The sequence below is a fragment of the Mandrillus leucophaeus genome, unplaced genomic scaffold (assembly GCF_000951045.1).
Source record: "Mandrillus leucophaeus isolate KB7577 unplaced genomic scaffold, Mleu.le_1.0 Scaffold59, whole genome shotgun sequence".
Classification (NCBI taxonomy): Eukaryota; Metazoa; Chordata; class Mammalia; order Primates; family Cercopithecidae; genus Mandrillus; species Mandrillus leucophaeus.
Window position 1 is genome coordinate 3,703,094 of NW_012106363.1, and position 24,426 is coordinate 3,727,519.

Sequence of the window (24,426 nt, forward strand, 5' to 3'; positions counted from 1 at the left end):
TTTTTAGATAGAGTCTTGCTCTGTTGCCCAGGCTGGAGTGCAGTGGCACGATATTGGCTCACTGCAACCTCCATCTCCTGGGTTCAAGCAATTCTCCTACCTCAGCCTCCCGAGTAGCTGGAATTACAGGCGCTCGCCACCCCAGCATTTTTAGTAGAGCCAGGGTTTCACCACGTTGGCCAGGCTGGTTTCAAACTCATGATCTCAGGTGACCCACCCGCCTCAGCCTCCCAAAGTGCTGGGATTACAGGCGTAAGCCACCGCATCCAGCCTCTTTCTTTTCTTTTTAAGACACGGTCTCACTGTGTTGCTCAGGCTGGAGTGCAGTAATACAAACATGACTCACTGGAGACTCCACCTCCTGGGCTCAAGTGATTCTCCTGCCTCAGCCTCCAGTGTAGCTGGGACCACGTGTCACCACTTACAGATCATTTCTAGATTTTTTTTTTTTTTGTAGAGATGGGTCTCACTTTGTTACCCAGGATAGCCTCAAACTCCTAGGCTCAAGTGATCTTTCTACCTTGGCCTCCCAAAGTATTAGGATTACAGGCATGAGCCACCATGCCTAGCCAGCGACCTGTTTTTTTCACTTAATAGCATCATCTTTTCAGGTCAATTGATAATGATCAGCCTAATCTCTTCTGAGGACTGCATAGTCATTGAAGGAAATGTACCATAATTTATTGCACCAATCTCCTACTGAAAGACATTTAGATTGTTTCCAGTTTTCTGCCATTATAAATAATTCTCGAAAATATCCCCATATATTTATCTTTGTATACTCGTCCTATTAGCTCCTTACAATATATTCTCATGTGCTGGATCTAAGGAAATGGGCACTTTAAATTTTAATAGACATTGAAAACTTCATCTCCTAAAAGGATCTACCAATTCATCATCCAAGTCAATAGCATTTCCCTCCACCTCATCAGCATCAGACAGCATTATTCTTTTTTTGTTGTTGTTGAGACAGAGTCTCACTCTGTCACCCAGGCTGGAGTGCAGTGGAGCGATCTTGGCTCACTACATTTATCTCCTAGGTTCAAGCGACTCTTCTGCCTCAGCCTGCTGAGTAGCTAGGATTACAGGCATGCACCACCACGCCCAGCTAATTTTTGTATTTTTAATAGAGATGGGGTTTCACCATGTTGCCCAGGCTAGTCTCGAACTGACCTCAAATGATCCACCCGCCTTGGCCTCCCAAAGTGCTGGCATTACAGGTGTGAGCCACAGCGCCTGGCCAGCATTAATTTTAAAAATATTTCCCAATCTGATAGGCAAGAAAAATCTTGTTGCTATGATTTATATTTCTTTATGAGCAAGATGAACATTTGTATTTCACCCCATGTATGCCGCCTATTGATATCCTTTATATATTAAAAAATACATATCAATTTTTTGTCATATATGCTGTAAACATTTTTAAAAAGCAGTATATCATTTGCCCATTTAGTTTCTTTTTTACTTTTTTTTGAGGCAAGGTCTCACTCTGTCACCCAGGCTGGAGTACAGTGGCATGATCATGGCTCACTGCAGCCTCAACCTCCTGAGCTCAAGCGATTCTCCTGCCTCAACCTCCCAAGTAGCTGGGACTACAGGTGCGCACCACCACACCCAGCTAATTTTTGTTTTTATTTGTAGAGATAAGGTCTCACCGTGTTGCCCAGGCTGGTGTGGAACTCCTGGGCTCAAGCAATCTGCCTGCCTCAGTCTCCAAAGTGCTGGTATTACAAGCATGAGCCACCGTGCCCAGCCCCTTTTAGTTCTTTACTATCTTTTTGCTATATACAGATTTAAATTTTCACAGAGTCTAATTTATCAAAATTTTCCTGTGACTTCTGGGTTTATAGCTCACTCTTTTCGTAATTAAAAGTTATATTAAAGTGTTCTCTATATTGTATCCTCGCATATTAGGTTTTAATTGCTACATGTAAATATTTAATCTAAGGCCGGGCGCGGTGGCTCAAGCCTGTAATCCCAGCACTTTGGGAGGCCGAGACAGGCGGATCACGAGGTCAGGAGATCGAGACCATCCTGGCTAACCCGGTGAAACCCCGTCTCTACTAAAAAAATACAAAAAACTAGCTGGGTGAGGTGGCGGTCCGGAGGCTGAGACAGGAGAATGGCGTGAACCCAGGAGGTGGAGCTTGCAGTGAGCTGAGATCCGGCCACTGCACTCCAGCCTGGGCGACAGAGCGAGACTCCGTCTCAAAAAAAAAAAAAAAAAAAAAAATATTTAATCTAACTCTGTATTTTTGTTTATGGTGTGAGGCAGAGGTTTGTCTTTATTTTCCAAATGGGTTCTCCCAACACTACTTAATAATCTACCTTTCTCCATGGATTAAAAATGCCATCTGTATCATAAAGTTCTATTTTGTTCCACTGATCTTTCTGGCCCTTCTTCTACCTCTTCTATACTACAATAATTTATCTTAGGAAATGTACAATAATGTACATAGCCAACCCTGTATTCATCTCCCGGTAGGTATCTCCCACATATCTTCACTTACATCCTTTAACAACAAATTATTAGCAATTTTATATTTATTCTTCTAGATGCAACTCAGATTCAAGTTTGGGAACTTCTTTTTTAAGTTTCCTGAATCTTACTGAGACTGGAATAATTTGAGTGGGAAGATCTGACAACTTGATAATACAATACTAACTTTTTTCTAACCATTACTCAAGTTTTTGTTGCACATTTCTTGTTGTATTTATTCCTAGATGCTCTATCACTTTTCTGATGAATTTGAATGGGATCTTTTCAACTATACTTTTGATTGGTTATTGCTATAGCATGTAGGAAACCTAAGGGGTTTGGGTATTTTGATCTTGTTTTTGACTTCTTGGACTTCCTGAATTCTCTTATTGGGTCTAATAGCTTTTTGGGCCGGTGTAATTCCAGTGTTTTGGGAGGCTGAGGTGGGAGGACTACTTGAGACCAGGAGTTCAAGACCAGCCTGGGCAACACAGTGAGACCTCATCTCTACCAAAAATAAAAAATTAGGCCGGGCGCGGTGGTTCATGCCTGTAATCCCAGCACTTTGGGAGGCCGAGGCGGGTGGATCATAAGGTCAGGAGATCGAGACCATCCTGGCTAACACGGTGAAACCCCGTCTCTACTAAAAATACAAAAATTAGCCGGGCATGGTGGTGGCGCCTGTAATCCCAGCACTTTGGGAGGCCGAGGCGGGTGGATCATAAGGTCAGGAGATCGAGACCATCCTGGCTAACACGGTGAAACCCCGTCTCTACTAAAAATACAAAAATTAGCCGGGCATGGTGGTGGCGCCTGTAGTCCCAACTACTCAGGAGGCTAAGGCAGGAGAATGGCATGAACCAGGGAGGTGGAGCTTGCAGTGATTGCAACACTGCATTCCATCCTGGCCACAGGGCGAGACTCTGTCTCTAAATAAATAAATAAAATTAGCTGGGCATCGTGGCACATGGCTGTAGTCTCAGCTACTCAGTAAGCTGAAGTGGGAGGATTTCTTGAGCCCAGGAGTTTGGGGCTACACCACTGCATTCCAGCTGGGGCAACAGAGTGACACCCTGTCTCTGAAGCAAAATAAAATAAAATAATAGCTTTTTCATTGATTATCTTTTCTGCCATGTAGATGATGATATCATCTGTCAATACTGACCAGGTTCTCACGGTCGAACTTCCCTCCGTTCTGCCTAGATGTTCTGCCTTTCTCTCTATATATACATATTGCCTATGGCCAGAAGCTCACAGGTCCATAGCGGATGTGACAATGGGTGAGATAATCAGGAGGCCCACGTTCCAGCCCCCAACAAGCTGTGCCACTTTGGGGAGGCCACTCAAGTCTCTCTAGGCCTCAGTCTCTCAGCCATAAAATAGAGAAGCGATCCCAGCCCTACTCTTCATGGAGACGTGTGCAGATCAAAGAAGCTAATGCAGTGGTTCTCAGCCCTGGCTGCACATTAGCATCACTTGGGGGATCTTTAAACACAGCAATACCGGAATCCACTCCCAGGGACTCAGGTTTAATTGCTCTGGGTGCAGTCCAGACACCAGAACTCCTCCAGATGACTCTTATCGTGCTGCCAAGATTGAGAACCACATGGCTGAAGTGCGTCAATGTGCTCTTAAAAGATGCCCTGTACTCCCAAGCTCTGGCTGGAGCCTGCTGTCCTAGTGAACACGCGCACTCACCCACGTGGTCTTGTTCTCCATGTTGATGGTGGGGATACTGGTTCGGAGGAACAGGGTAGCCCAGCCATTTACCCGGACTCGGTCAAAGTCTCTGTAATCCTGGATGGGGAGTAGGGTGGGTCAAGAGGAACATTTGACACTCCTCTGAGCCTCCCTCCAACCCTAAGAATCCCCACCCCATCACCCTCCCACCAGGTAGCATCCTTAAACAGAACCCCAAAGGATCTGTCAGCCAGGCCTCCCCTCCACACACAAACGCACATCATTCATTTATTTGTTCATTCATTTGTGCGTCAGGTCCTGTGCTGGATGCTGGGGACAACCGAAACAATGAAGGTCACAGTCTAGGTCAGGCCCGTGGGCTAAATCTGGCCTGGCACCTGCTGTTGTAAATGAAGTATTTCTGGCGCACAGCCACGCCCATTCATTTGTCTATGTCTGTTTGTGTGGTGCACTGGCAATACTGAGTAGTTGCAACAGAAACTCTGGCCCGCCAAGTTGAAAAGATTTCTAATCTAGTCATGTACAGAAAAAGTTTGGTCTAGATGGCATGAGAAAGTGGGCACATGAGGCACTGCAACCCAGAGTCGAGCGTGATAAATGGTGTGTGTGGCTTCTGAGAAAGTTAGGTGGGTGGCCGTTGGAAGAGAGGTCATTTTCAACTGGAAAAGCCAGAAAAGACCTCACTGATGGTGAAGCATCTGACAGGGACCTTGAAAACTAAATAGGGGTTTACACACAGAGATAAAAGAGGGAGAAACGAGCATTCCAGGGTTAAGGAACACCCTGGGGAAAGGCATGGAGGTGGGAAAGCAATGGATACACAACAGAATAATGGACACGAGAGAGGTCATTTTGGCTGGGGACAAACACGTACACATCCATGCAGAGACACGCAAATAACACACACACACACACACACACACACACACGCACACACACAGCCCTGCTATGACCCTGGCCTTGCCCTCTCCCTGTGGTTTCCCCATCAGGGTGGATGGTAGGAGAGACCTTCAGACCCAGGCACTGACCTCAATGAAGGTGCTGTTCCACACTCGTGCCTTCACAGTCACGTTGGTGACAACGGGGGCATCAGGGATGGGGCACTCCAGCCACACACAGCGGGCACGCCCTGTGGCACAGGTCTGAGGCGGGCAGGGAACACGAAATGTGACATAGTCCGGGTCTCCAGATTCTTCATGCCTTACTTCTTACCTCCTGCCCCTCCCAGGCTTTGTCTCACCCCTGGGTGACCCAAAGGGGTCTGACATCCTTTCACTCCTGCACACCCCCGCCGCCACCTCACAGTTATGCATTTCAGACACACTGTTTGGGCCAAGCTCATATAATGCCAGGCACATGGATAACATGGAATCTGGCCCCTGCTTGTGTAAACAGGGCCTAACCTCCTACACCTGCTTCCCAGCCAGCTCCCTGCCTCTGGGACACCACCTCCCTCCCACTCTCCACCCAGCTAGGCTTCAACCGGCTTGCCAGGCCGGCTCTCCTCTCCCTTCCTGCAGAGGGCACACGCACCACCCACCATGCCCTGCCCGACACTGCCTCCTGCCAACCAAGGCTCTGAGCAGCTCTATCGCCCCCAACAGGCTGGGGCTCCTTGGAGCACAGCCAGTGTCTTCTCCTTTGGTCCCTCGTCTTCGATGCTCCCCCATCAGAGTGGGGAACCCTCTGAGGGCAGATGAGGCTCCCTGCTCTGCCTGGAAGCTCCCAAGAGCAGGGGCCTCATCACCTCATCACACTGAGGTCTCCCTTGCTTTGTGTGACCCTGGTGCCCAGGCACCCTGTGATGGGGTGGGTGCAATCCCCTCCAACCTCGCCCTGGCCACTCACCAGCACAGTCTCAGACTTGGCTTTTTTGGCAGCAGCCAGAGTGACAGGTGGGGGACCCTGGCCTCCCCCTGGATCCAGCTGTCGCCGCCTGCGCTGTGGGGATGACAGCCTGTCCCCAGGGTCCTGGAGAGGAGATAGGAGATCTGCTGGCAGCGCAGAGGAAGAATTGGGAGTAGGGTTGCCAGAGGGGAAAGGGCGGGAGAGACAGCTTACCAAAGAGGTATGAGGGGAGGGAGGGGAAGACACTGGCCCTTCTGCCTGGTAGCAAGCAAATGAGATGCAAATGAAAGATCCCTGATAGTGTCCTTACAGAAAGAGTGAGGTTGAGAGGGTTGACAAGGTCTCCAGGTGGTTGGCAGGGCCAGGACCCATTGCCATGGATGGTGATCTCCGTGGGATACAGCAGCCACTTGCCATTGCTGACTTCATAGGGCCATTCCAGACCTAGGACCAGGGTCCCCAGGCCCACCAGCCCCTCCCCCATTGGGCCCACCTGTGGGCAAAAGATGTGTCATAGTCATTATCTCCTGGAAAACCACCTCCATCTTACCAACCCCCAACCCTCCCACCTTCAGACCCCAGAAAAAATAAAAATCATCCTTCCTAGAAGTCCCCAGCCCAGGACCCCGGCGAGCCCCTTACCTGGAATTCGTACTTGAGGGGGCTTCCTACATCCTCCACAGTTTTCATGCCAGACTCGCCCATCACTGTCCCCCCAAAGAAGCTTTGTAGCCGGTGATTTACCCTAGGGGTAGGAAGGATGCTGGAGTCACAGGGGACAGGAGACCAGGGCCCCAGCAGAGGTGGTGGGCAACAAAGCTGGTTAACTGTAGCCCCTCCAACATCAGGCACCTCAATAGAAACCCCAGCTCTGCATTTATCAGCTTTATGGACTCAAGCAAGCTATTTATCCTCTCTGAGCCTCAGTCTCTTCATCTGTAAAATGGCCTTAATCACAGCTGTTGTATCACAGGGCTGCTGTGAGAAGTCATTGAGATGATGTATACAAAATCCTTAGCACAATGAGCTCTTATAAAATGGCAGGGACAACACCTTAGCCCTGTTGCTGATTCCTCCACCTCTGCCTGCTTTACAGCTGGAACAGTAATAGTAATAATAATGACAGTGATTGTTGTTGTTAAGGAAAGGATGACCTAGGGGAAGTGGAGGCCTGAGGACACTGGGCCAAGGGAGGGGTCAGAGGAGCTTGGGAGATACCTTGGGGATAGGGAACCCTAGCTCAGGCACAGCAGGCTGGGATGGGGGTGGTGGAGAGCGGTACCCACATGCTAAGCGAGGTCTGGAGTGTATAGTCCACCAGCAGAGTGAGGGTCATGGGCCACAGGTTGTCCTGGTGACTTGACCTTCAGAAGAAATGCAGGGGGTAGGAAGGTGATCCAGGATACCTCAGCCCCAACCCAGACTGGCTTCTCGAGGTCACTCACGTGGAGAGCTGCAGCTGCACCTGAAGGTCCCTTGTGTGCAGGGTCACCCCGATGACCTCAAAGGCGATGAGCAGCTCCATCTACCACAAGGGTCAGGGAGGCAGAGAGTGGCATTTGAGGCCTAGCGGGGGTGACGTCATGGGGAAGGAGGGGCTGCACACTATTCTAGTTGGCTTTCTGGCCTTCTCCTCCTCCTCCTGTTCTGGGTGAGGGGCCTCCACCTCTCCATCTCGCCTCTGTCTCCCTTTCCCTTTTTGTCCGGCGGGTCACATCTCTGCTACTTTTGAGCTACATAACCTTGAGCAGGTAACTGAAACTTTCTAAGTGTGTGTTTCCTCTTCTGTAAAAGAGCATCTGCTCCTCAGAAGGCTGTGAGAATTATATCATATCAAAGAAGCACAGTGTTGGGCTCAGGGGCTGGCACACAGTTGGTGCTTGGTCAGACTGGTTTCCTCCCCTCCACCTGCTCTAGCTTTGTGCACAGCATCCTAGCAGCCCCGTTTGTCTTAGTTTCTGGGCCTCTTCTCACCCTCTACTGGGTCTCCCCTCCTGCACTATGGCTCTCTGCTTCGAGGGAGCCCAGAAAGCAGGCAGGTAGAGGCTAGAAGGACAAGGAGCTCATCAGAGGAGCAGCCTGGGACCCAGGAGAACTGGGAGGACGTGGCCAGTGCTCACCCTCTGGTTCCGTTTGAAGGGGTTCCCCAGCTCGCAAAAGATGGTCTCATTAGCTTGGCAGGCCCCAGGCTGAGGAAAGAAGGCGAATAACGTCAGGGTCAGGTCAAAGTAGGGCTTGTCCTCCCTCCTCCGTGGTGCAGGGTCAGAAGCCCTAGAGCTTTAGAGCCGGGTTCTCCAAGCAGCAGAGACGCTAAGTTCCCCGAGAAGGCCCAGACCAGAGGAGGGGGACACGTGGCAGATGACGACACCTGCACAGGACACGCATATGGGGATGCAAAGACGCAGGGAGCCTTGCTTGGGCTCTGGGCCGGCCGGCGGGCACTCACGGGGCGCACTGAGGACAGCAGCAGGGCGGGAGGCACCACCAGGGTGAGCAGTGCCTCGTGGGCGTCCTCTCCGGTGTGCTCCAAGGTCCGGGTGTTCGTCACGTTGATGCTCAGGAGCAGCTTCCGGACGTCTCTGCTGTACTGGAGCCTAAGAGTAGGAGCCCAGGACTCAGCCAAGAGCTCCGCCCCCAGGGCCCTCGTGGATCAACTAGGCCCCACTCCTGGGGTCTCCTAGGTGAGAAAAGCCCATCTTGGGATAGCCAGGCCCCGCCCTCTAGTCGCACCTAGAGGAGAAAGCCCCGTTTCTGACCATTCCACCTGTTCCCGCTAAAGCCCTGTCCCTCAGGCTCGTCGTGCCATGAGGCCACGCCCCCACCCTGCCAGTCAATGAGGCCCCGCCCCACCCTTGGCCAATTAGCGCGGCCCGCGGCCCACAGCTACCTGCTCAGCTTCTGCTGCTGCTCAGACACGAAGGCTGCCCGCATCTGCAAGTTGCTCTCACACTTGTTGTCAGGCCCGCACTCCTTCTGGAACTGGACCTGGGGGTGGCCGGAGGTGTGAGGGTTGTACCACCCCCAGTGCCCTCTCGCCCCGCCGCCCTCCTGGCCCCTGGTCTTCCAGTCCAGGCCCCAGCCCCACCCACCTCAGTGTGGTTCTCCAGGGCCTGTGCCTGGTTGAGGATCGGGTAGGCGTCCAGGGACCTCAGCCCCAGCCGGGGGCGATCGGGCATCCGCAAAGGTAAAGAGTAGTTCATGGAGATGATGATGGGCCGGAGTTTGTCACGGAGGTTGTCCTGGGGAGAGAGGGTGAGCTGAACCCGGCCCTGCACTGCTCCCTGCCTCAGCTGAATCCTCACACCACCCTGAACCCCAGAGAAGAGCTGGACCCCCCTCCACCCTGAAAACCTGACAGGCTGAATTTCCTCTAGTCCGGTCGCCAAATTGCGACTTCCTACCATCCTGACCCTCCAAGAGGAGGGACAGGGCTTTTCCTCCTCAAAGGTCCCTTCACCTCCTCATTCACAGGGTCCCCAGATTGAGCTGTCCCCTTCCACTCTGATGTCCCAGAGACGGACTGAGCTTGCTCCCTACTCAGGGACCCCTTTTCCCAGAGGTGGGATGAGCCAAGAGCTCCCACACCCCTCACTTTTCTTGGAGGTAATAAGCCCTTTGGCCCCATCCCCACCCCAAGGGTATCCATCTCTCCTCATGTGTGGGTGCTGTACACTGTACTCCTACAGACTGATAGCCTTCCAAACCGACATCCCCAATCTCTGTCTCTGGGGAGACCCCTGTCCCTCACCCTTGATCTAGGGGGACACTGGCCACCTCCTCCAGGGACCTGGGAGCCCTCATCCTGCCCCTTGCTCCTCCCTCACCATCAGGAGCAGCTCCAGCTTCTGGCAGCGCATCTCGGGCATGGAGAAGAAGCCGTGGAAGACAGCAGACTCACTGCCAGCAAAGCGGAGCCGGGGCGGGCGGCGGTCCCTGTCAGCCTCCAGAGTGTAGGCCAGGGCTACAGGTAGACAGGGTGGTCAGCAAGGGGCCAGGGGAGTGTACCCCTTTTATGCTGCACCCCAGCACTCACTGATGTTTCGCCTGTAGTTGGGGTTCCCGGCACTCTGGTTGTAAGCAAAGCACAGCTCCACTTGCACACTGTTGGAGGGATGTACAGGAGGGCGGGTCACAGTGGGACACACACGTCCAGGCCCTAGCTCTCGCCTCTGTACTGGGCAAAAGGAAACCGAGGCCCTTCTGGAGAGAGGCAGGGACAAAACTGGGGAGTCCACAAAGCAGGTCTGTGGTATCCCTGGCCCCTTCCCTTTCACTCCCCTTAGAGCCAAAGAAAACAGGGTTAGAGGTCACTAATGGGGAAACTGAGGCCCAGGGCCCAGAAGGACTTGTTGAAAGTCCTCAGTCAGCAGATGGCCCATCCCAGTCTTGAACCCAGGTCTACCAATCCCCAGTCCAGGTCTCCTTGTACCACCCACCCCATTTCCCTGCTCTGTCTGCCTTTGCCTTCTGATCCAAAATCCTCATTCACATAAAGACCTTGGGGTCATTGCCATCATTACTGTCATTTTCTTAGCAACTAACGTTTTTTTCAGCACTTAGGGTATACACAGTGCTGTGCTAAGGACTTTTTGTATATTGTCTCATTTAATTATCACAACAACCCTGTGAATCAGTTATTATCAATTCTGTTCTACAAGCAAGAAATCGGAGCCTAAGAGGGATTAATAATTCGCCTGAGGAGACTCTCCTTCATATCCATGCACTTAAACGCATTCCCCTTCCCAGAGCCCATCCCCACCCCTGCACTGGCATAGCTGGTGTTTGAACCAGGCCGTCCAGAGCTCCCACCTTGAACCACTATACTCTACTGCCCCCTAATTCATTCATTACCTCTTGCAAGGAATTTTGCTTTTTAATGAGGTTGGGTAGAGAGGGCAAATGCTGGCCCTAAGAATCAAATTTCTAAAGGTGGGATGTCAGGAGGCCAGGGGAGGGGTTTGGGAGCTGGGGCCCCTCCTGGCCTGCCTATAAATAAATGAGGAATGGGTGGGCAGAGCAATCTCACCAGGAGGTGGCCGTGCAAAGTGCAGGGTCCAGCACAGCAGGCCTGGCCACCAAGGTCTTGTGGACGATGTTGATGACGGGCCGGGCCCTGCAGAGACAACAGAGCCAGACAGATATCAGTGCCTCCTGCCTGCCCCAGGCCAGAGTTGGGGCCCAGGCTTCCAAGGAGCTGGCGCAAACATGGACAGAGATGGGAATCCGTGCAGACAAAGATGAGGAAGAGAAAGACCCTTATTCACTGGCCTCCTGGCTCACCGCAGCAGCACAATGTGGTCTGACAGGCTTCCCACTAGAAGGTCTGGGTAGAAGTTCTCATCCACATCCATCTGCCCACTGAGGGAATAGCCGAAGGTGGCCAAGCCAGGGAGTCCCAGCTTCTCTCCGTGGATTACCTGGGGGCAGGGGAAAGTGGTGGGGGCAGGCTCTGGGAAGCAGGGCCCAGGGGGCTACAGGGAAGGGGTCGGTGAAGGAAAGCAAGGAAGGCCCATCTCAGCTGGTGGGGGCAGCAGACCCATCCCCGTCTCTCCGTACCTGCTGGGGCTGTCTGGGGAGCCCCTTAGAGCTACTGTGATAGATGTACACTTTGCCCAAGCCTTCAAATGGAGCTCCCACAGCAATATCTGCAGAAGAAAAGGCAAGACAGGGTCACCCAGGTACTCCAGGCCCCACGTCTCCCTAACTCTGTGCTCCAGGCCATGGAGCCCAGCACAGAATTGATTTTGGCCTGATTGATGGATGGGCAATGCTCAGAGCATCAGGGACAGAGCAGAGCTCTGCAGCTCAGGATGAACACTGGGACCATCTGAAGCCCAGCTTCCTCCTATCATGGGTGGGAAAGTAGGTTCAGGAGATGGGAGGTGACTCTACCAGATAGTTGTCAAGCATTCAGTGTGTGTGTGTGTGTGTGTGTGTGTGTGTGTGCATGTGTGTGTTTAAAGACAGTGTCTCTCTCTGTCACCCAGGTTGGAGGGCAGTGGCACAGTCATAGCTCACTGCAGCCTCAACCTCCTGGACTCAAGTGATCCTCCCACCTCAGCCTCCTGAGTAGCTGGGACAGGCACACACCACCACACCCAGCTATTCATTTAATTTTCACGAGAGTGCTGTGCGGTGGGTACTATTGTCCCCCCACTTTACAGATGAGGAGACACTCCAAAAACCCAGAGTTGCACAACCAGTGAGTGTAGAGAAGAGGAAATTTGAGCCCAGGTCCGTCTCACAGCAGTGGCTGGGATTTTAACCATAACACTACAGCGAACATCACTGAAAGTGTCAAGGCTTTTAACATTCTAATCATTATCTCCACAAATAAACCCCAAGTGTTGGGTTATCTTCTTAAACTGAACTCTTCCCAGTTTGCAGCTTTGGATCAGATAAGGCCTAGGGAATCAGCAAGCCAAGCTTGTTAGTAAGCCCTGTAAAGAGAGCGGAAGCAGGTCCCCGGCAGAAACCAAATGACTTCCACAGTGCACGCTTGGCCTCTGTTGACTGAACTTTCTGGCACCTAGTTTGGGTCTTCAGAGGCTCCTTTGCCTTGCTCTTCATTCTCAGCTATGTCCTGGGAAACTGAGGTTATCAGCAAAGTGACTTTCAGATAAGCCAGGTGCCCCTGTGGCACTGACTCCAGCCCTGGGTCTGCCCCTGCCCCTGATACCCCAGGTCCGATTGGTTCCCAAGTCCTGCAGAACACTTATGAGGACCCCTATATCCAGAGCTCCCACCTTGTCCCATTCCTTATCATCCCTCACCTGAGATATTACATTCTTGATCTTCACTCCCCTAGCCTTGCTCCACCCCTGCACTCACTCATCCCATACCCCTTCCAGAATCATCCTTCAGGGTACAAAGTTATTATATCACATCCCTGCCCTAAAACTCTCTCTGGATGCCCCACCACCCCACCATCACCATTACCCAAATATAAATCCCTAAGATACTCTGCCTGGCTTTCAAAGCATCCACTCTCACCCCACCCCACTCCACTCCCTCTTCAGCCTCCTCTCTGATGTGAAAACTCCACACCCGCTAGATTTGAGTATACCAGGCCAGTTTCCATGCCCGTGTTGTGTCCCATCAGTTCTCTACTGTGCACTCTCAGCCCAGCCTTGGCTGCACAGCAGCATGCAAGGTCCTCCAGGAGGCCACTGAGCTTGCCTCTGTTGCTCCCTCTGCACACCTGCACATCCTCTCTCTAGTACTGCTGCGAGCCCCCCAGGTCCGGCCCAATCCTGTCTCATCTGTGGGCCCTGTCAAGCCTGGTGTGCAGCTGGCGCTCAGTCAGCAGGGGTGCTGGGGGAGGGGTGCTGGCTTATACCCTGAAATCCATCCTGGTTGATGTCACCAATGCTGGCCACGGATAAGCCGAAGGCGGAGCCACTGGGGCCATGAAGAAGGAGCGAGGGGTGAGCAGGGAAGGAGGTTCCCGCCTGGTTCATGAAGACATAGACGGCACCCCCTACCTCCTCTTTCCTCTCAAAGTAGTAGGGGGCACCCACCAGGAGGTCCTGCCACCTGCACAGGAGAGAAGGAGAGGGAAATGGGAGTGTGAGGTCAGCCTCCAATACGCAGCATAGCTCTTGTTTGACAGGCGTGACTGTGCCAGGGCACAGGGCTCTGTAAATGGTTCTTTTGGCCACAGGTCATGGGTGGGAAGGACGTGTGCATGGGAAGGACATGGAGATGCCAATATGACTCCCCAAATAGAAGACATATGCCATGGCGATGCCATGCAGGCACAGATCAAACCCAAACAACCCACATCCACTGAAGCATACAAATCCCAAGCAGAAACAAGCATATGCAGGGGTCCCACAAATGCCATGTGCAAATGCCCAGACTCCCATAAAGCCTGATTGCAAACCCCTGCAAACAACATGCAGACAGCTGTACAACTGCAAATCCTCCACTCCCCTGACCTGGCTTAGGTAAGCCTTCCCCCACCCATCGCTCTCCCTGGCCCCAGAGGATGTCCCTAGATTCTCACCCATCGTTGTTCAGGTCTGCCAGGGCAATGGCGCTGCCAAAATAGGCGCCCACCTGCGAGCCCTCCAGCACCTGCCTCCTCCGCAGGTCTCCGCCTGCCTCCTGGCTCAGCAAGAAGACCGCGCCCATATGTCGGTGCCGTGGGGCACCTGTCACAATGGTGATGTTTTTGGGGTGCAGGATGGCGCTGCCTACCTGCACTGTGTACCCTGGGATAGAGGGAAGATGTTCAACCAAGGTCCCAGTCAACTTTGTCTCTTTCTACTCTGGACCCATCTCCCTATCCCCTCCTTTGGTTTGCCCCCCACCATGATGTTCTATCCCACTATTCCAAGTAGGGCAAGTAAGTAGACTCCAGATGGCCAGCAGCCATGCCCCATCCCAGCCCTGGTTCTGCCTGGACACTGGACTGTGAGTATCCTAAAGGCAAGAACTTTGCATCTTGAGAGCTTGGAACAGGGCCTGGCATACAGGTGCTGGTCAATCTGCATGTGCTAGTTTAACTAAATGCCATTAGTCACAACTGCACTCTGGCCTCACCTTTCCACCACGGACTAAGCCCCCTTCCCCTCTATCACTCGATGGGCTACCACTACTGTACTCACCAATATAGAGGTTTCCTTGGTCCTCTGGGTCCTTGTAACTATACTCAGATAAGTCCCACTCCTTACGCTGAATCATGTAGCTGTTTCCTTCACAGGGATTGAGGGAGGGAGAGTAGGGAGTATAAGTCACCACTGGTTTCCTCTACCATGTCCAGCCCACCCCCATCCCCACCCAACAAGGATAATAATAACCCCTTTTATTGGTGAGCACTTTGCCATTTATAAATCACATCCTCTTTAACAATTACTTTTTCCTCTTTTTTTTTTTTTTTGAGACAGAGTCTCGCTCTTGTTGCCCAGGCTGGAGTGCAGTGGTGTGATCTTGGCTCACTGCAACCTCAGCTTCCCAGATTCAAGTGATTCTCCTACCTCAGCCTTCTGAGTAGCTGGGATTACAGGCGTGTGCCACCATGCCCGGCTAATTTTTGTATTTTTAGTAGAGACAGTGGTCAGGCTGGTCTCGAACTCCTGGCCTCAAGTAATCCGTCTGCCTCAGCCTCCCAAAGTGTTGGGATTACAGGTGTGAGCCACTGCACCTGGCCTATTTTAACAATTCTTCGAGGTGAAATTATGACCCCCGTTTTGCAGATGAGAAAAGTGAGACTCGGGAGGGAAGTTGACCTGCTCATAATCCCATGGGGAGCTGGTTGTTACAGCCATGGCTAGAACTTAATCATTCAGGCGCCTGGATATTAGAAGCTAGATGGCTTTCCCCACTCTCTAGACACTGAGGTCAGACTCCACACCATTACCTCTTTCTGGTCCTGACCCCAAACTTGGGCTGCCTAGCTGGACCCTGCACCCAGGGCTGCTGCTGGAGAGTATCTGTGACCCTGCCAAGGTGTGACATGACCAGGGGGTGGGAGGCAGGAGCAGAAGAGGGGGCAGAGGCCTCAGCCTTCAGTGAGCCCAGAGCTGTGACTATGCCTGGGGCTACCTGTTGGTCAAGAGGAGATTCAAGGCTCCTCTGCCTGCTGATTCTGCAACAACAAAGGTTCAGTAAGGGAAAAGGGGTCACTATTGCTACAACCTGTGTGATGGAGGGAGGCAAAGAGATGGAGGGAGTGTAAGCAGTCAGACACCCCCTGTGAGACCATGTGTAGTGTAGTCTTTTACAAGCATCGTCTTTTACAAGAAAATACTCTGCACCCTCTAAAATGATGGTCCTACATATATCAACATGAAAAAGTGCCCATGGCTTTTGATAAGTGAAAGAGAGAAAGTAGTGATATTTATTTATTTAGTTTTTTGAGACAAAGTCTTGCTCTGCTGCTCAGGCTGGAGGAGAATGGCACAATCGCAGCTCACTGCAGCCTCAACCTCCTAGGCCCAAGCAATCCTCCCACCTCAGCCTCCTGAGTAGCTGGGACGATAGGCATGTGCCACCACGCCTGGCTAATTTTTTAATTTTTTGTAGAGACGGGGTCTCCCTATGTTGCCCAGGTTAGTCTTGAACTCCTGGGCTCAAGTGATCCCCACCTCAGTTTTCCAAAGTGGTGAGATTACAGGCGTGAGCCACTGCACCTGTCAATACCTATTATTCTAAAATAAATCTAGAAGGACCCGCAATATACTGTTAACATTAGGGAATAGAAAGAAGGGTGGGGGAGGAAGAACACTTTTACATTTTATTTTTACCAAATCCTACTGTACTATGTAGTGGTTCTACCAGGAGCATGTTTTATTTTTAGAATTAGTTTGTAAATGGTTAAACTGAAATCAGGTGGACCTGTATTCCAATCCAGGTTTCATAACTTTGTTGGCCTTGGGCAATTTACTTCTCTAAGTCTTCGTTTTTGTTTTTGTAAAATGGATATAATAATACTTGCCTCATAAGAGTATTTTAAAAATGATTGCGGCTGGGCGTGGTGGCTCATGCCCATAACCCCAGCACTTTGGGAGGCCGAGGAGGGTGGATTGCTTAAGCCCAGGAATTCGAGACTAGCCTGAGCAACATGCTGAGACCCCAACTCTACAAAAAATACAGAAATTAGCCTAGTAGTGGCACATGCCTGTGGTCATAGCTACTCAAGAAGCTGAGGTGGGAGGATCACCTGAGCCTGGGGAGGTCGAGGCTGCAGTGAGCCGTGAGTGTGCCACTGCACTCCAGCCTGGGTGACACAGTGAGACCCTATGTCAAAAAAGAAAAGAAAAAGATTGATCGACATCATATGTATAAGGCCCCTGGCACATAGTAAGTGCTTTAAAACAGTAGAAGTCATGGTGGTTGCTGATATTGGCACGAGGTCATGTTTCTAGTGTGGATGGTCTAGGCCAGCTGTCCCAGTGGCTAACTGGGGGTGGGTGGTCTCTGCTCTTCCTTTCTTCCCCCATGGCCCCATGGTCCCCACCTTTCCAGTTGTAGGCACCGGGGGCACCAAAGTACACAGTGTTCTGGGTGAAGCCACCGCTGGTGCCCAGCTGGCACATGCCCGTCTCCAGGTAGTCAGTGTTGCTGTTGCACATCTCGTTGTGGTAGGTCTGCCAGTCGTCACTGGGGTCCAGCTCTAGGTCATTGCCTCGCACGTAGCACTTGCCCACCATGCGCCGCTGGTCTTCTGACCCCGACCACAGCACCTGGGTGTAGCGGTGGGCACAGACCTGGGGACCCCCACAAACACAGGCAGCCTCAGTCAGGCACAGGGACCCGGGTCAGCTGTCTCTTTTACCCTGTAAGCCTCTGGCTTTGCTGAACAGGAGTCAAAGGAGATCTCCTGGTTTCTCCTTCTTTTCCCGGTGATACTTAAACCTGCATCTCCTTTCCAGAATTTAGAAATCTGCTCTGAGGGTCAGGAACACTTTTTGGAAAGCTGTAAAGTGTGGATTTGAGAGTGGCTTACAGATCTCAGCAAAGGGAAAGCGGGGAAGGATGAGAGACTGTGGGGTTCAGGCTCTTGGTCTAGAAGGGGTTAGTAACAGAGAGATTAAGGAACTTACTGCTCTGCCGTTTCCAGATGACCCTGTCCTCTTAATGAAAGGACCATTATTAAAATGATAATTACAATGACGGTAATAGTAATAGCAGCAGCTAACACTTCCTGAGTGCTTCCTATATGCCAGGCACAATTCTAAGCTCCTCACATATTAAGTGTTAAGCCTGCTAGTGACCCTATGGTGTAGGAATGATTATTTTCCCCATTTTAGATAAACTGAGGCACAGAGAGCTCAGTTAACCTGCCTAAGATCTCATATCTAGAGAGAAGCAGAGAATATTCAAACCAAGCCTGTCTGCTTCCAAAATCTGAGCTCTTAAGCACATGCTGTGCTGCTTCACAGAGGGGAGAATCTATGCACAGCTTCTCTGAGTGCACTTTAGCTGCTCAGTATATATTTATTGGGCAAACTGATGGGCCAGAATAGGGTGACTTAAAACAGCCTGGAGGCAGGCAAAGTCCAAAAATAGGCCCTGGTTCTTGTTTACTTGCTTTCTGTGGTCCCTTCTAGCTGTGAGCTCCACCAGCACGATGCCTGAGCCTGCCTTAGTCACTGCTAAGCTTCTAGGAATAGCACAGTGTTTGGTAACACAGTAGGGGCTCACCAAATATTTGTCGAAGGAACGGTGTAAATAACTGCTAAAGGATCCAGGGTGCAGAATCACTTTAAATGGGCTCCTAGACCACAGCCATCCATAACAGGGGTCTCAAAAAAGCATTTCAGTGAACTGATGCCAACCTGGAGCTTTAACAGTGTTCAAAGGTGACAGAAATCACAGCAGCGATGGCTTATGGGGTGGCAAATGATTAGAAGGGGTTACAAAGGCACCTTCTGGAGTGATTTTAAGATATATTTTTGGTTATACAGGTATATACATTTGTAAAAATTCATTGAAGTTTAAAATCTGTACATTTCACTGTATGTAAACATTACATCAATTTTTTCCGTTGTTTGTTTTGTTTTTTTTTTAGACAGGGTCCGACTTTGTCACCCAGGCTGGAGTGCAGTGGCATGGTCTCAGCTCACTCCAACCTCTCTCTCCAGGGTTCAAGTGATCCTCCCACCTCAGCCTCTCAGCTAGCTGGGACTACAGGCACACACCACCATGCCGGGCTAATTTATATATTTTTTGTAGAGATGGAATTTTGCCATGTTGCCCAGGTTGGTCTCAAACTCCTAGGCTCAAACGATCCTCCTGCCTCATTCTAAAGGAATGAGCCACCTAGCCTGGCCACATCAATTTTTAAAATGAGAAAAAAGCCAGGCATTGTTGCTCTTGCCTATAATCCCAGCTACTTGGGAGGCCGAGGCAGGAGGATCACTTGAGCTCAGGAGTTCAAGGCTACAGTGAGCTATGATCGTGCCACTGCACTTCAGCCTGGGTGACAGAGCCAGACCTCATCTATAAAAGAAAAAAAAAGAAAGAAAGAAAGAAAAAGAAAAATAGGGCCAGGTATGGTAGCTCACGCCTGAAATCCTAGCACTAGCACTTTGGGAGGCCAAGGTGGGAGGATCACTTGAGCCCAGGAGTTTGAAACCAGCCTGGGCAACACAGTCAGACCCTGTCCCTATAAAAACTTAAAAAATTAGCCTGGGAGGCTAAGGCTGGAGGGTCACTTGAGTCTGGGAAGTCAAGGCTGCAGTGAGCTGAGATGGCACCACTACACTCCAGCCTGGTTGAGAGATGAAGTCTTCTTCTTTTTTTTTTTTAGATGGAGCCTTGCTCTGTCACCCAGGTTGGAGTGCAGTGATGTGATCTTGGCTCACTGCAACCTCCACCTCCCAGGTTCAAGCAATTCTCCTGCCTCAGCCTCCCGAGTAACTGGGACAACAGGTGGGCACCACTGCACCTGGTTTATTTTTTATATTTTTAGTAGAGACAGGGTTTCGCCATATTGGCCAGGCTGGTCTCGAACTCCTGACCTCGTGATCCACCAGCCTCAGCCTCCCAAAGTGCTGGGATTACAGGCGTGAACCACCGCACACAGCCAGGAGTCTTCTATCTTGAAAGAAAGAAGAAAGAAAAGAGAGAGAAAGAGAGAGAGCGAGCCTCATTCTCTTTGCCTGCTGCCATCAGCATAAGATGGGACTTGCTCCTCCTTGCCTTCCACCGTGATAGGCTTCCCCAGCCATGTGAAACTATCAAGGCAAGAGAAAAACCTGACATCAAAGAAGCACATTCTAAGACTGAGTTTATGTGCCTATCTGGATACTGATAATTCATGTCTGAAGAAAGCATAAGTATTGCATTCTCTTGGCCACAGTAATTGTTTCAGAGAAGAGCACCTGAAATAGTCAGAGCTAATGAGTTGTAATTAGATATCTACCAGGACTACAGAACTTGAAGGTCAAAGAAGATAAAGCTGAAGCTGTTGCATTCATGCACCACGAAAAGACTGCCTATCAAAGATGGAGGCAACACGAAGAACACAGAGTTAAGTGCCTGAGATACCTCACATCCTGGTGGCATCATATTAGCACCAGGAGCAAGGCAAGCCTTAACCAGAACTCTTCTGTGTGTGAACTAATAAAATCCTTTCTGAATATAACAACAACAAAAACAGACAGAGAGAGAAAAAAATGGGGCGGTGGGGGGAATGTCTATCTGGGACTCAGAAATGGAGAACTCAGGGGCTGGCACTGTAGAATGTGGGCAGGAGGTGACACATTTGATTAGCCCCCAGACCAGAGCTGGGTGAGCCAGGGTCAGCAGGGCTGCGCCTCTTCCGGCAGTCAGCCTCCCAGGAAGGAGCGCCAGCCAGTGCTGAGCCGCCTGGGGCCCTCTCTGCCCTTTCTCCTCCTCGCAGTTCCCTCAGCTCCCTCGGCTTGTTCCCACGAAGGCCGAGCACCCAGTGTGGGCATGGGGAGGAAGTGGATGAGTCAGAGAACTCAGGCCGTGCCTGGCTTTGGGAGAGCACAGGATACTCACTCCCTCCCCAGGAGTGCAGGGAGCGAGGGATGCACAGCCACAGGAAGGGACTTGTGTGCAGGCCCCAGCACACACACGCCGTGGACCCGCCTGCTGCCCTCGTCTTTCCTCCCAGCTCTAGGAGATGAGGAGAGAGCCAGGGAGAGGTAGAGGAGCCGACACTGAGCATCCACTTACCAGGACTCTGCCTGCAGGGCCCTGGCTGGCCACAGTCACTCCAAGCCACATGTCCTCAATAATGTGATGGCCAGGGTCACCTGTGGGCACCAGAGGGAGCATGAACCAGAGAACCTCACCCATACTTCAGTGCCCAAAGCCTCCAGAGGGCAGGGGTGGGTCCTGCTTGGGCCCTCCACCCACAGGACAGCCCTCCCAATTCCCCTTCTCCAGCTCGTCATTATTCTAAGCTCCACCAATCCCATCCAGCCCCACTCTCCTCTAGGGCACCCTCTTCCCAGCTGGACAAGAAGCGACTAGAAGCTGGGTGAGGCCTTCTGTCTCCTCTAGGCCATTCTCTCTGCGGTACCCCTCTGCCAGACCTCTGACCCGGCACCCCTCCCCAGCCTCTTCCCCTCACTTTTCACTGTGATGTTCATCCGCTCACAGTCGTCCTTGTGGGCAGTGAGTGGGCACAGGTACACAGCACCAGTCCGGTTGGTGTAGCCATCGGGCACAGCGAGCTCCCGGGGGGCACCAGCCAGGAGCCTGGGGATAGGGAGGGAGGTGGGTCTGGGTTCAGACTCCCCAAGCCCCACTTCAAACAACTTGCTATTTATTCAACATACATTTACAGATTGTTGGTGCCAGGAGACCCCCAGCTCCTGCCCTCCAGAAGTGCCCAGCATAAGGGAAGGCAGGCAAGGAAAAAAGACACTGGAAGGAAGTGTCCTGGGAGGGGGAAGCAGGGAGCACAGCAGCTCAGGCTCAGGGCTGAGGGGGCAGTCACGGAGGCCAGCAGAAGAGGTGACCTAATCTGAGTCTGGGAACGATGACCAGGGTTCTCCAGGTGAAGAAGGGGAGAAGGCCACGTGGGCAAAGGCACACATGTGCAGGGCCAGGAAGCAAGAGCCAGCAGGGTGATTCAGAGACCTGCAAGGCCCTCAGCATAGCTGGAGTCCAGGAGCCTCTGGGGAGGCACACAAAGGCAGGCTGGGAACAGCCTTAGGGGAAACCGCAGAGGGATTTTAGGCAGGGGCATGACATGGCCAGATCTCAGTTTTGGAAGCAACGCTTTGGCTTTTGAGATGAAGGTTGACCAGAAGACAGCAAGATGAGGAATCCTGGCAGAGAGTTCAAATTCTGTGGACTCAGAGGGGAGAACTTAGGGGGCTGGATTGTCAGAGCCCTGGGTTTTTCCTCCTGAAGCCATCTGGGGACTCAGATCTTGGAGACCTGGGCCCCTAAGTGACCTGGGTGATGTCCAATATCCTTCTCCAGTGACCTTAAGACAGACACACAGGTAGGGGTTGGGATGAGTACCTGACACTTTGGACAATGTGGCCCCAGAGCAGAGTTCCCAGTGGGCGGGCAGCAGGTGGGGTGGGCAAGGGCTCTTGCCTTGCCCCCAGCCTGCCCAGATTCCATCTTTGGGGATGCCGACAGCAAGTTCCTACAAGGATGCTTAGGACCCTGGCAACCTGTCCCATACCAGAGGGGTGGCTGGAGCAGAGAGAGGCAGGGGTTGGCCCTGAAATACCATCTTAGAGGACAAGCCTTGGGTCATCAGAAACCCCAGGGATCTTTGTTAAAAAGGTAGATTCCTCTGCCCACAACATACCATCTGGTGGAATCTAGTGCACCCCAGTTTGAGAACTCAGTTTTACCAGACTTTCTTCTCCCCACATCACCTCCCTGCAGCCTCTAAATGTTCTGCCAGGAGCCCCTCCCTGCTCAATCCTGATGGCCCTGGCCTTCTCAGGTGCGAGACACCTCCCAGGTGCCCCACCATTTGGCCCCAGCAACTCTATCACTCTACAGCTCCCAGCTAAGAACTTGGGCTCCGGGCCTTCTGCCAGTCTGGAAGTGCCAAGCAACAGCCACGCCTGTAGCTCCTGCCTGGGACCTGTGAGTGTGGGCTGCAGGGAGTAGGCGGGGCAGGGCCTGGGCATGCTGGGGCCTGGGGTGTCTCCACCCACTGGGAGTTAGGAATGTACTGCCTGAGGCTGCTGGGAAGGGGGTGGGACCTTGCCTGTACTTTAAGACTACAGCTCAGACCTCACCCTGGGGAAGTGTTCCTGGGAGAAAGGGTGAAGCTTCCTGGCCAGGGAAGCTGGCAGGAGGCCAGGGTGGCAGCCAGGCCTGGAGAGTCACTTCTGTCTGGGCTGGGAAGGTCTCGATGAATCCTCTGCCTGACCACCCATGGACGTCCGCTCTCTGGCGTGCCTGACAGATGAGAGAAGGGAGCCACAGCCTACGGGAAAGGAGCAGCTCAGCCTGAGAACCCACGGACCTGGGTCTAGGGTTTGTTCTGCCTGAAGGGGCAATTTCCTTTCCTCCTCTGAGCCCTGAGTGCCTCATCTGTAAAATGCGGGCAGCCCCTCTCCCGCTGACCTCCAGGGTTGCTGGACGAACAGATAGGTCTATTCTGCAAAAGGGTGTTCTGATATGAAGCCATAGTTACTATGAGCATTGTTGGTCTGATTTGTTGTAGCATCAGGATTGGCCCTAGCATGACCCCAGCCCTCCCTCCAGGGGCCCAGGAATTTCTTTTTTTCTCTTCCTTTTTGAGACAGGGTATTGCTCTGTCACCCAGGCTGGAGTGCAGTGGCACAATCTCCGCTCACTGCAACCTCCGCCTCCCGGGTTCAAGTGATTCTCCTGATTCAGCCTCCCAAGGAGCTGGGATTACAGGCACACGCCACCACACCCAGCTAATTTTTGTATTTTTACTAGAGACAGGGTTTCGCCATATTGGCCAGGCTGATGTCGAACTCCTGACCTCAGGTAATCCACCCGCCTCGGCCTCCCAAAGTACTGGGATTACAAGCATGAACCACTGTGCCTGGCTGGACCCAGGAATTTCTGCCCTGGCATGTTAGGGAACCTGGATCAGAGGGAAAAGAAGAGACTCCTTTGGTGGTTTAGAGAGAGCAGGGGACAGACATAAGAAGACTTCCATGGCTTGAGGATACCAGGTGATCACTGGGGTGGGGACAGGAGTGCTGGCAGCTAGAGCCACTCTACGGCCCTGAGCATGTTATCATACAGGAGGCAGCGGAGCAGGAGGGTCTCCATGCCCTCCCAGCCCCCTCAACTCAGCCAGTAAGGGGCTAAGGGACCCCCTCCTCTGAACTTCCCGAGGTACTGAGCAGGCAGAGCTGGGCACGCATGTCAATGAGATTGAAATACTTCCCCTTACCACCTATACCCTCTTGCCTGTTGCCTGGAACCAGTCTTATGCCTACTGATAGAGGGTAGGGCAGGGCTAGTGCCCTAATCCCAGCCCCACATCCCAGGCCCCTCCCTCCTCAGAGATTCCAGAGGGAGCCCCCCTTCACCCCCCCAGAGTATTTTTAGCTTCCACTTGGCCCACTCAGAGGCCCCTTAAGGCCCTCTGGCTCCCAGCCCAGGATCCAATGGGTCTACAGCCAGAGGCCTGCGCATGGATGGGGGAAGGTGGTATGCGCAGGGTGGTTCCAGCTTCCTGCAGCCACACATACCCAGGTGTGTGTGGTGAGGGTTGGAGAATCCTGAAGGTGAGAGGGACCTTACTGACATGCAAATGAAATGCAAATAATTATGCAAATGAGCAGTTCTGCTGGCCATCTACTTTTGGGTCTGGTCCAGATCACAAAATCCAAAAGCTGACCCCTTCCACAGCGGTACTGAGCCCATCCCCTCAGCTGCAGCCAGAAGGAGGGAGACTAGGTAGAGAGATGCCTACATGGAGCTCTTAGAGCAAGGAAGACACGAGATAGGACTGC

The 24,426-nt window shown here is 52.1% G+C and overlaps 1 protein-coding gene across 2 annotated transcripts in view; it reads right to left on the reverse strand.

Moving 5' to 3' along the window:
* The window catches only part of ITGA3 (integrin, alpha 3 (antigen CD49C, alpha 3 subunit of VLA-3 receptor)), a 34,190-nt gene that overhangs the window by 5,116 nt on the left and 4,648 nt on the right, over positions 1-24,426 (reverse strand). For both annotated transcript variants that reach the window (XM_011999277.1, XM_011999278.1), the window contains exons 2-23: positions 21,081-21,208; positions 20,681-20,760; positions 16,992-17,241; positions 14,641-14,727; positions 14,037-14,244; positions 13,368-13,564; positions 11,585-11,673; positions 11,309-11,445; positions 11,055-11,141; positions 10,062-10,129; positions 9,853-9,989; positions 9,118-9,267; positions 8,916-9,013; positions 8,475-8,622; positions 8,149-8,217; positions 7,474-7,553; positions 7,315-7,392; positions 6,671-6,773; positions 6,339-6,521; positions 6,029-6,151; positions 5,209-5,322; positions 4,178-4,276 (exon numbers count right to left, since the gene is read on the reverse strand). In XM_011999277.1, the coding sequence (XP_011854667.1) occupies positions 4,178-4,276; positions 5,209-5,322; positions 6,029-6,151; positions 6,339-6,521; positions 6,671-6,773; positions 7,315-7,392; positions 7,474-7,553; positions 8,149-8,217; positions 8,475-8,622; positions 8,916-9,013; positions 9,118-9,267; positions 9,853-9,989; positions 10,062-10,129; positions 11,055-11,141; positions 11,309-11,445; positions 11,585-11,673; positions 13,368-13,564; positions 14,037-14,244; positions 14,641-14,727; positions 16,992-17,241; positions 20,681-20,760; positions 21,081-21,208 (2,713 nt within the window). The remainder of the gene's footprint in view (positions 1-4,177; positions 4,277-5,208; positions 5,323-6,028; positions 6,152-6,338; positions 6,522-6,670; positions 6,774-7,314; positions 7,393-7,473; positions 7,554-8,148; positions 8,218-8,474; positions 8,623-8,915; positions 9,014-9,117; positions 9,268-9,852; positions 9,990-10,061; positions 10,130-11,054; positions 11,142-11,308; positions 11,446-11,584; positions 11,674-13,367; positions 13,565-14,036; positions 14,245-14,640; positions 14,728-16,991; positions 17,242-20,680; positions 20,761-21,080; positions 21,209-24,426) is intronic.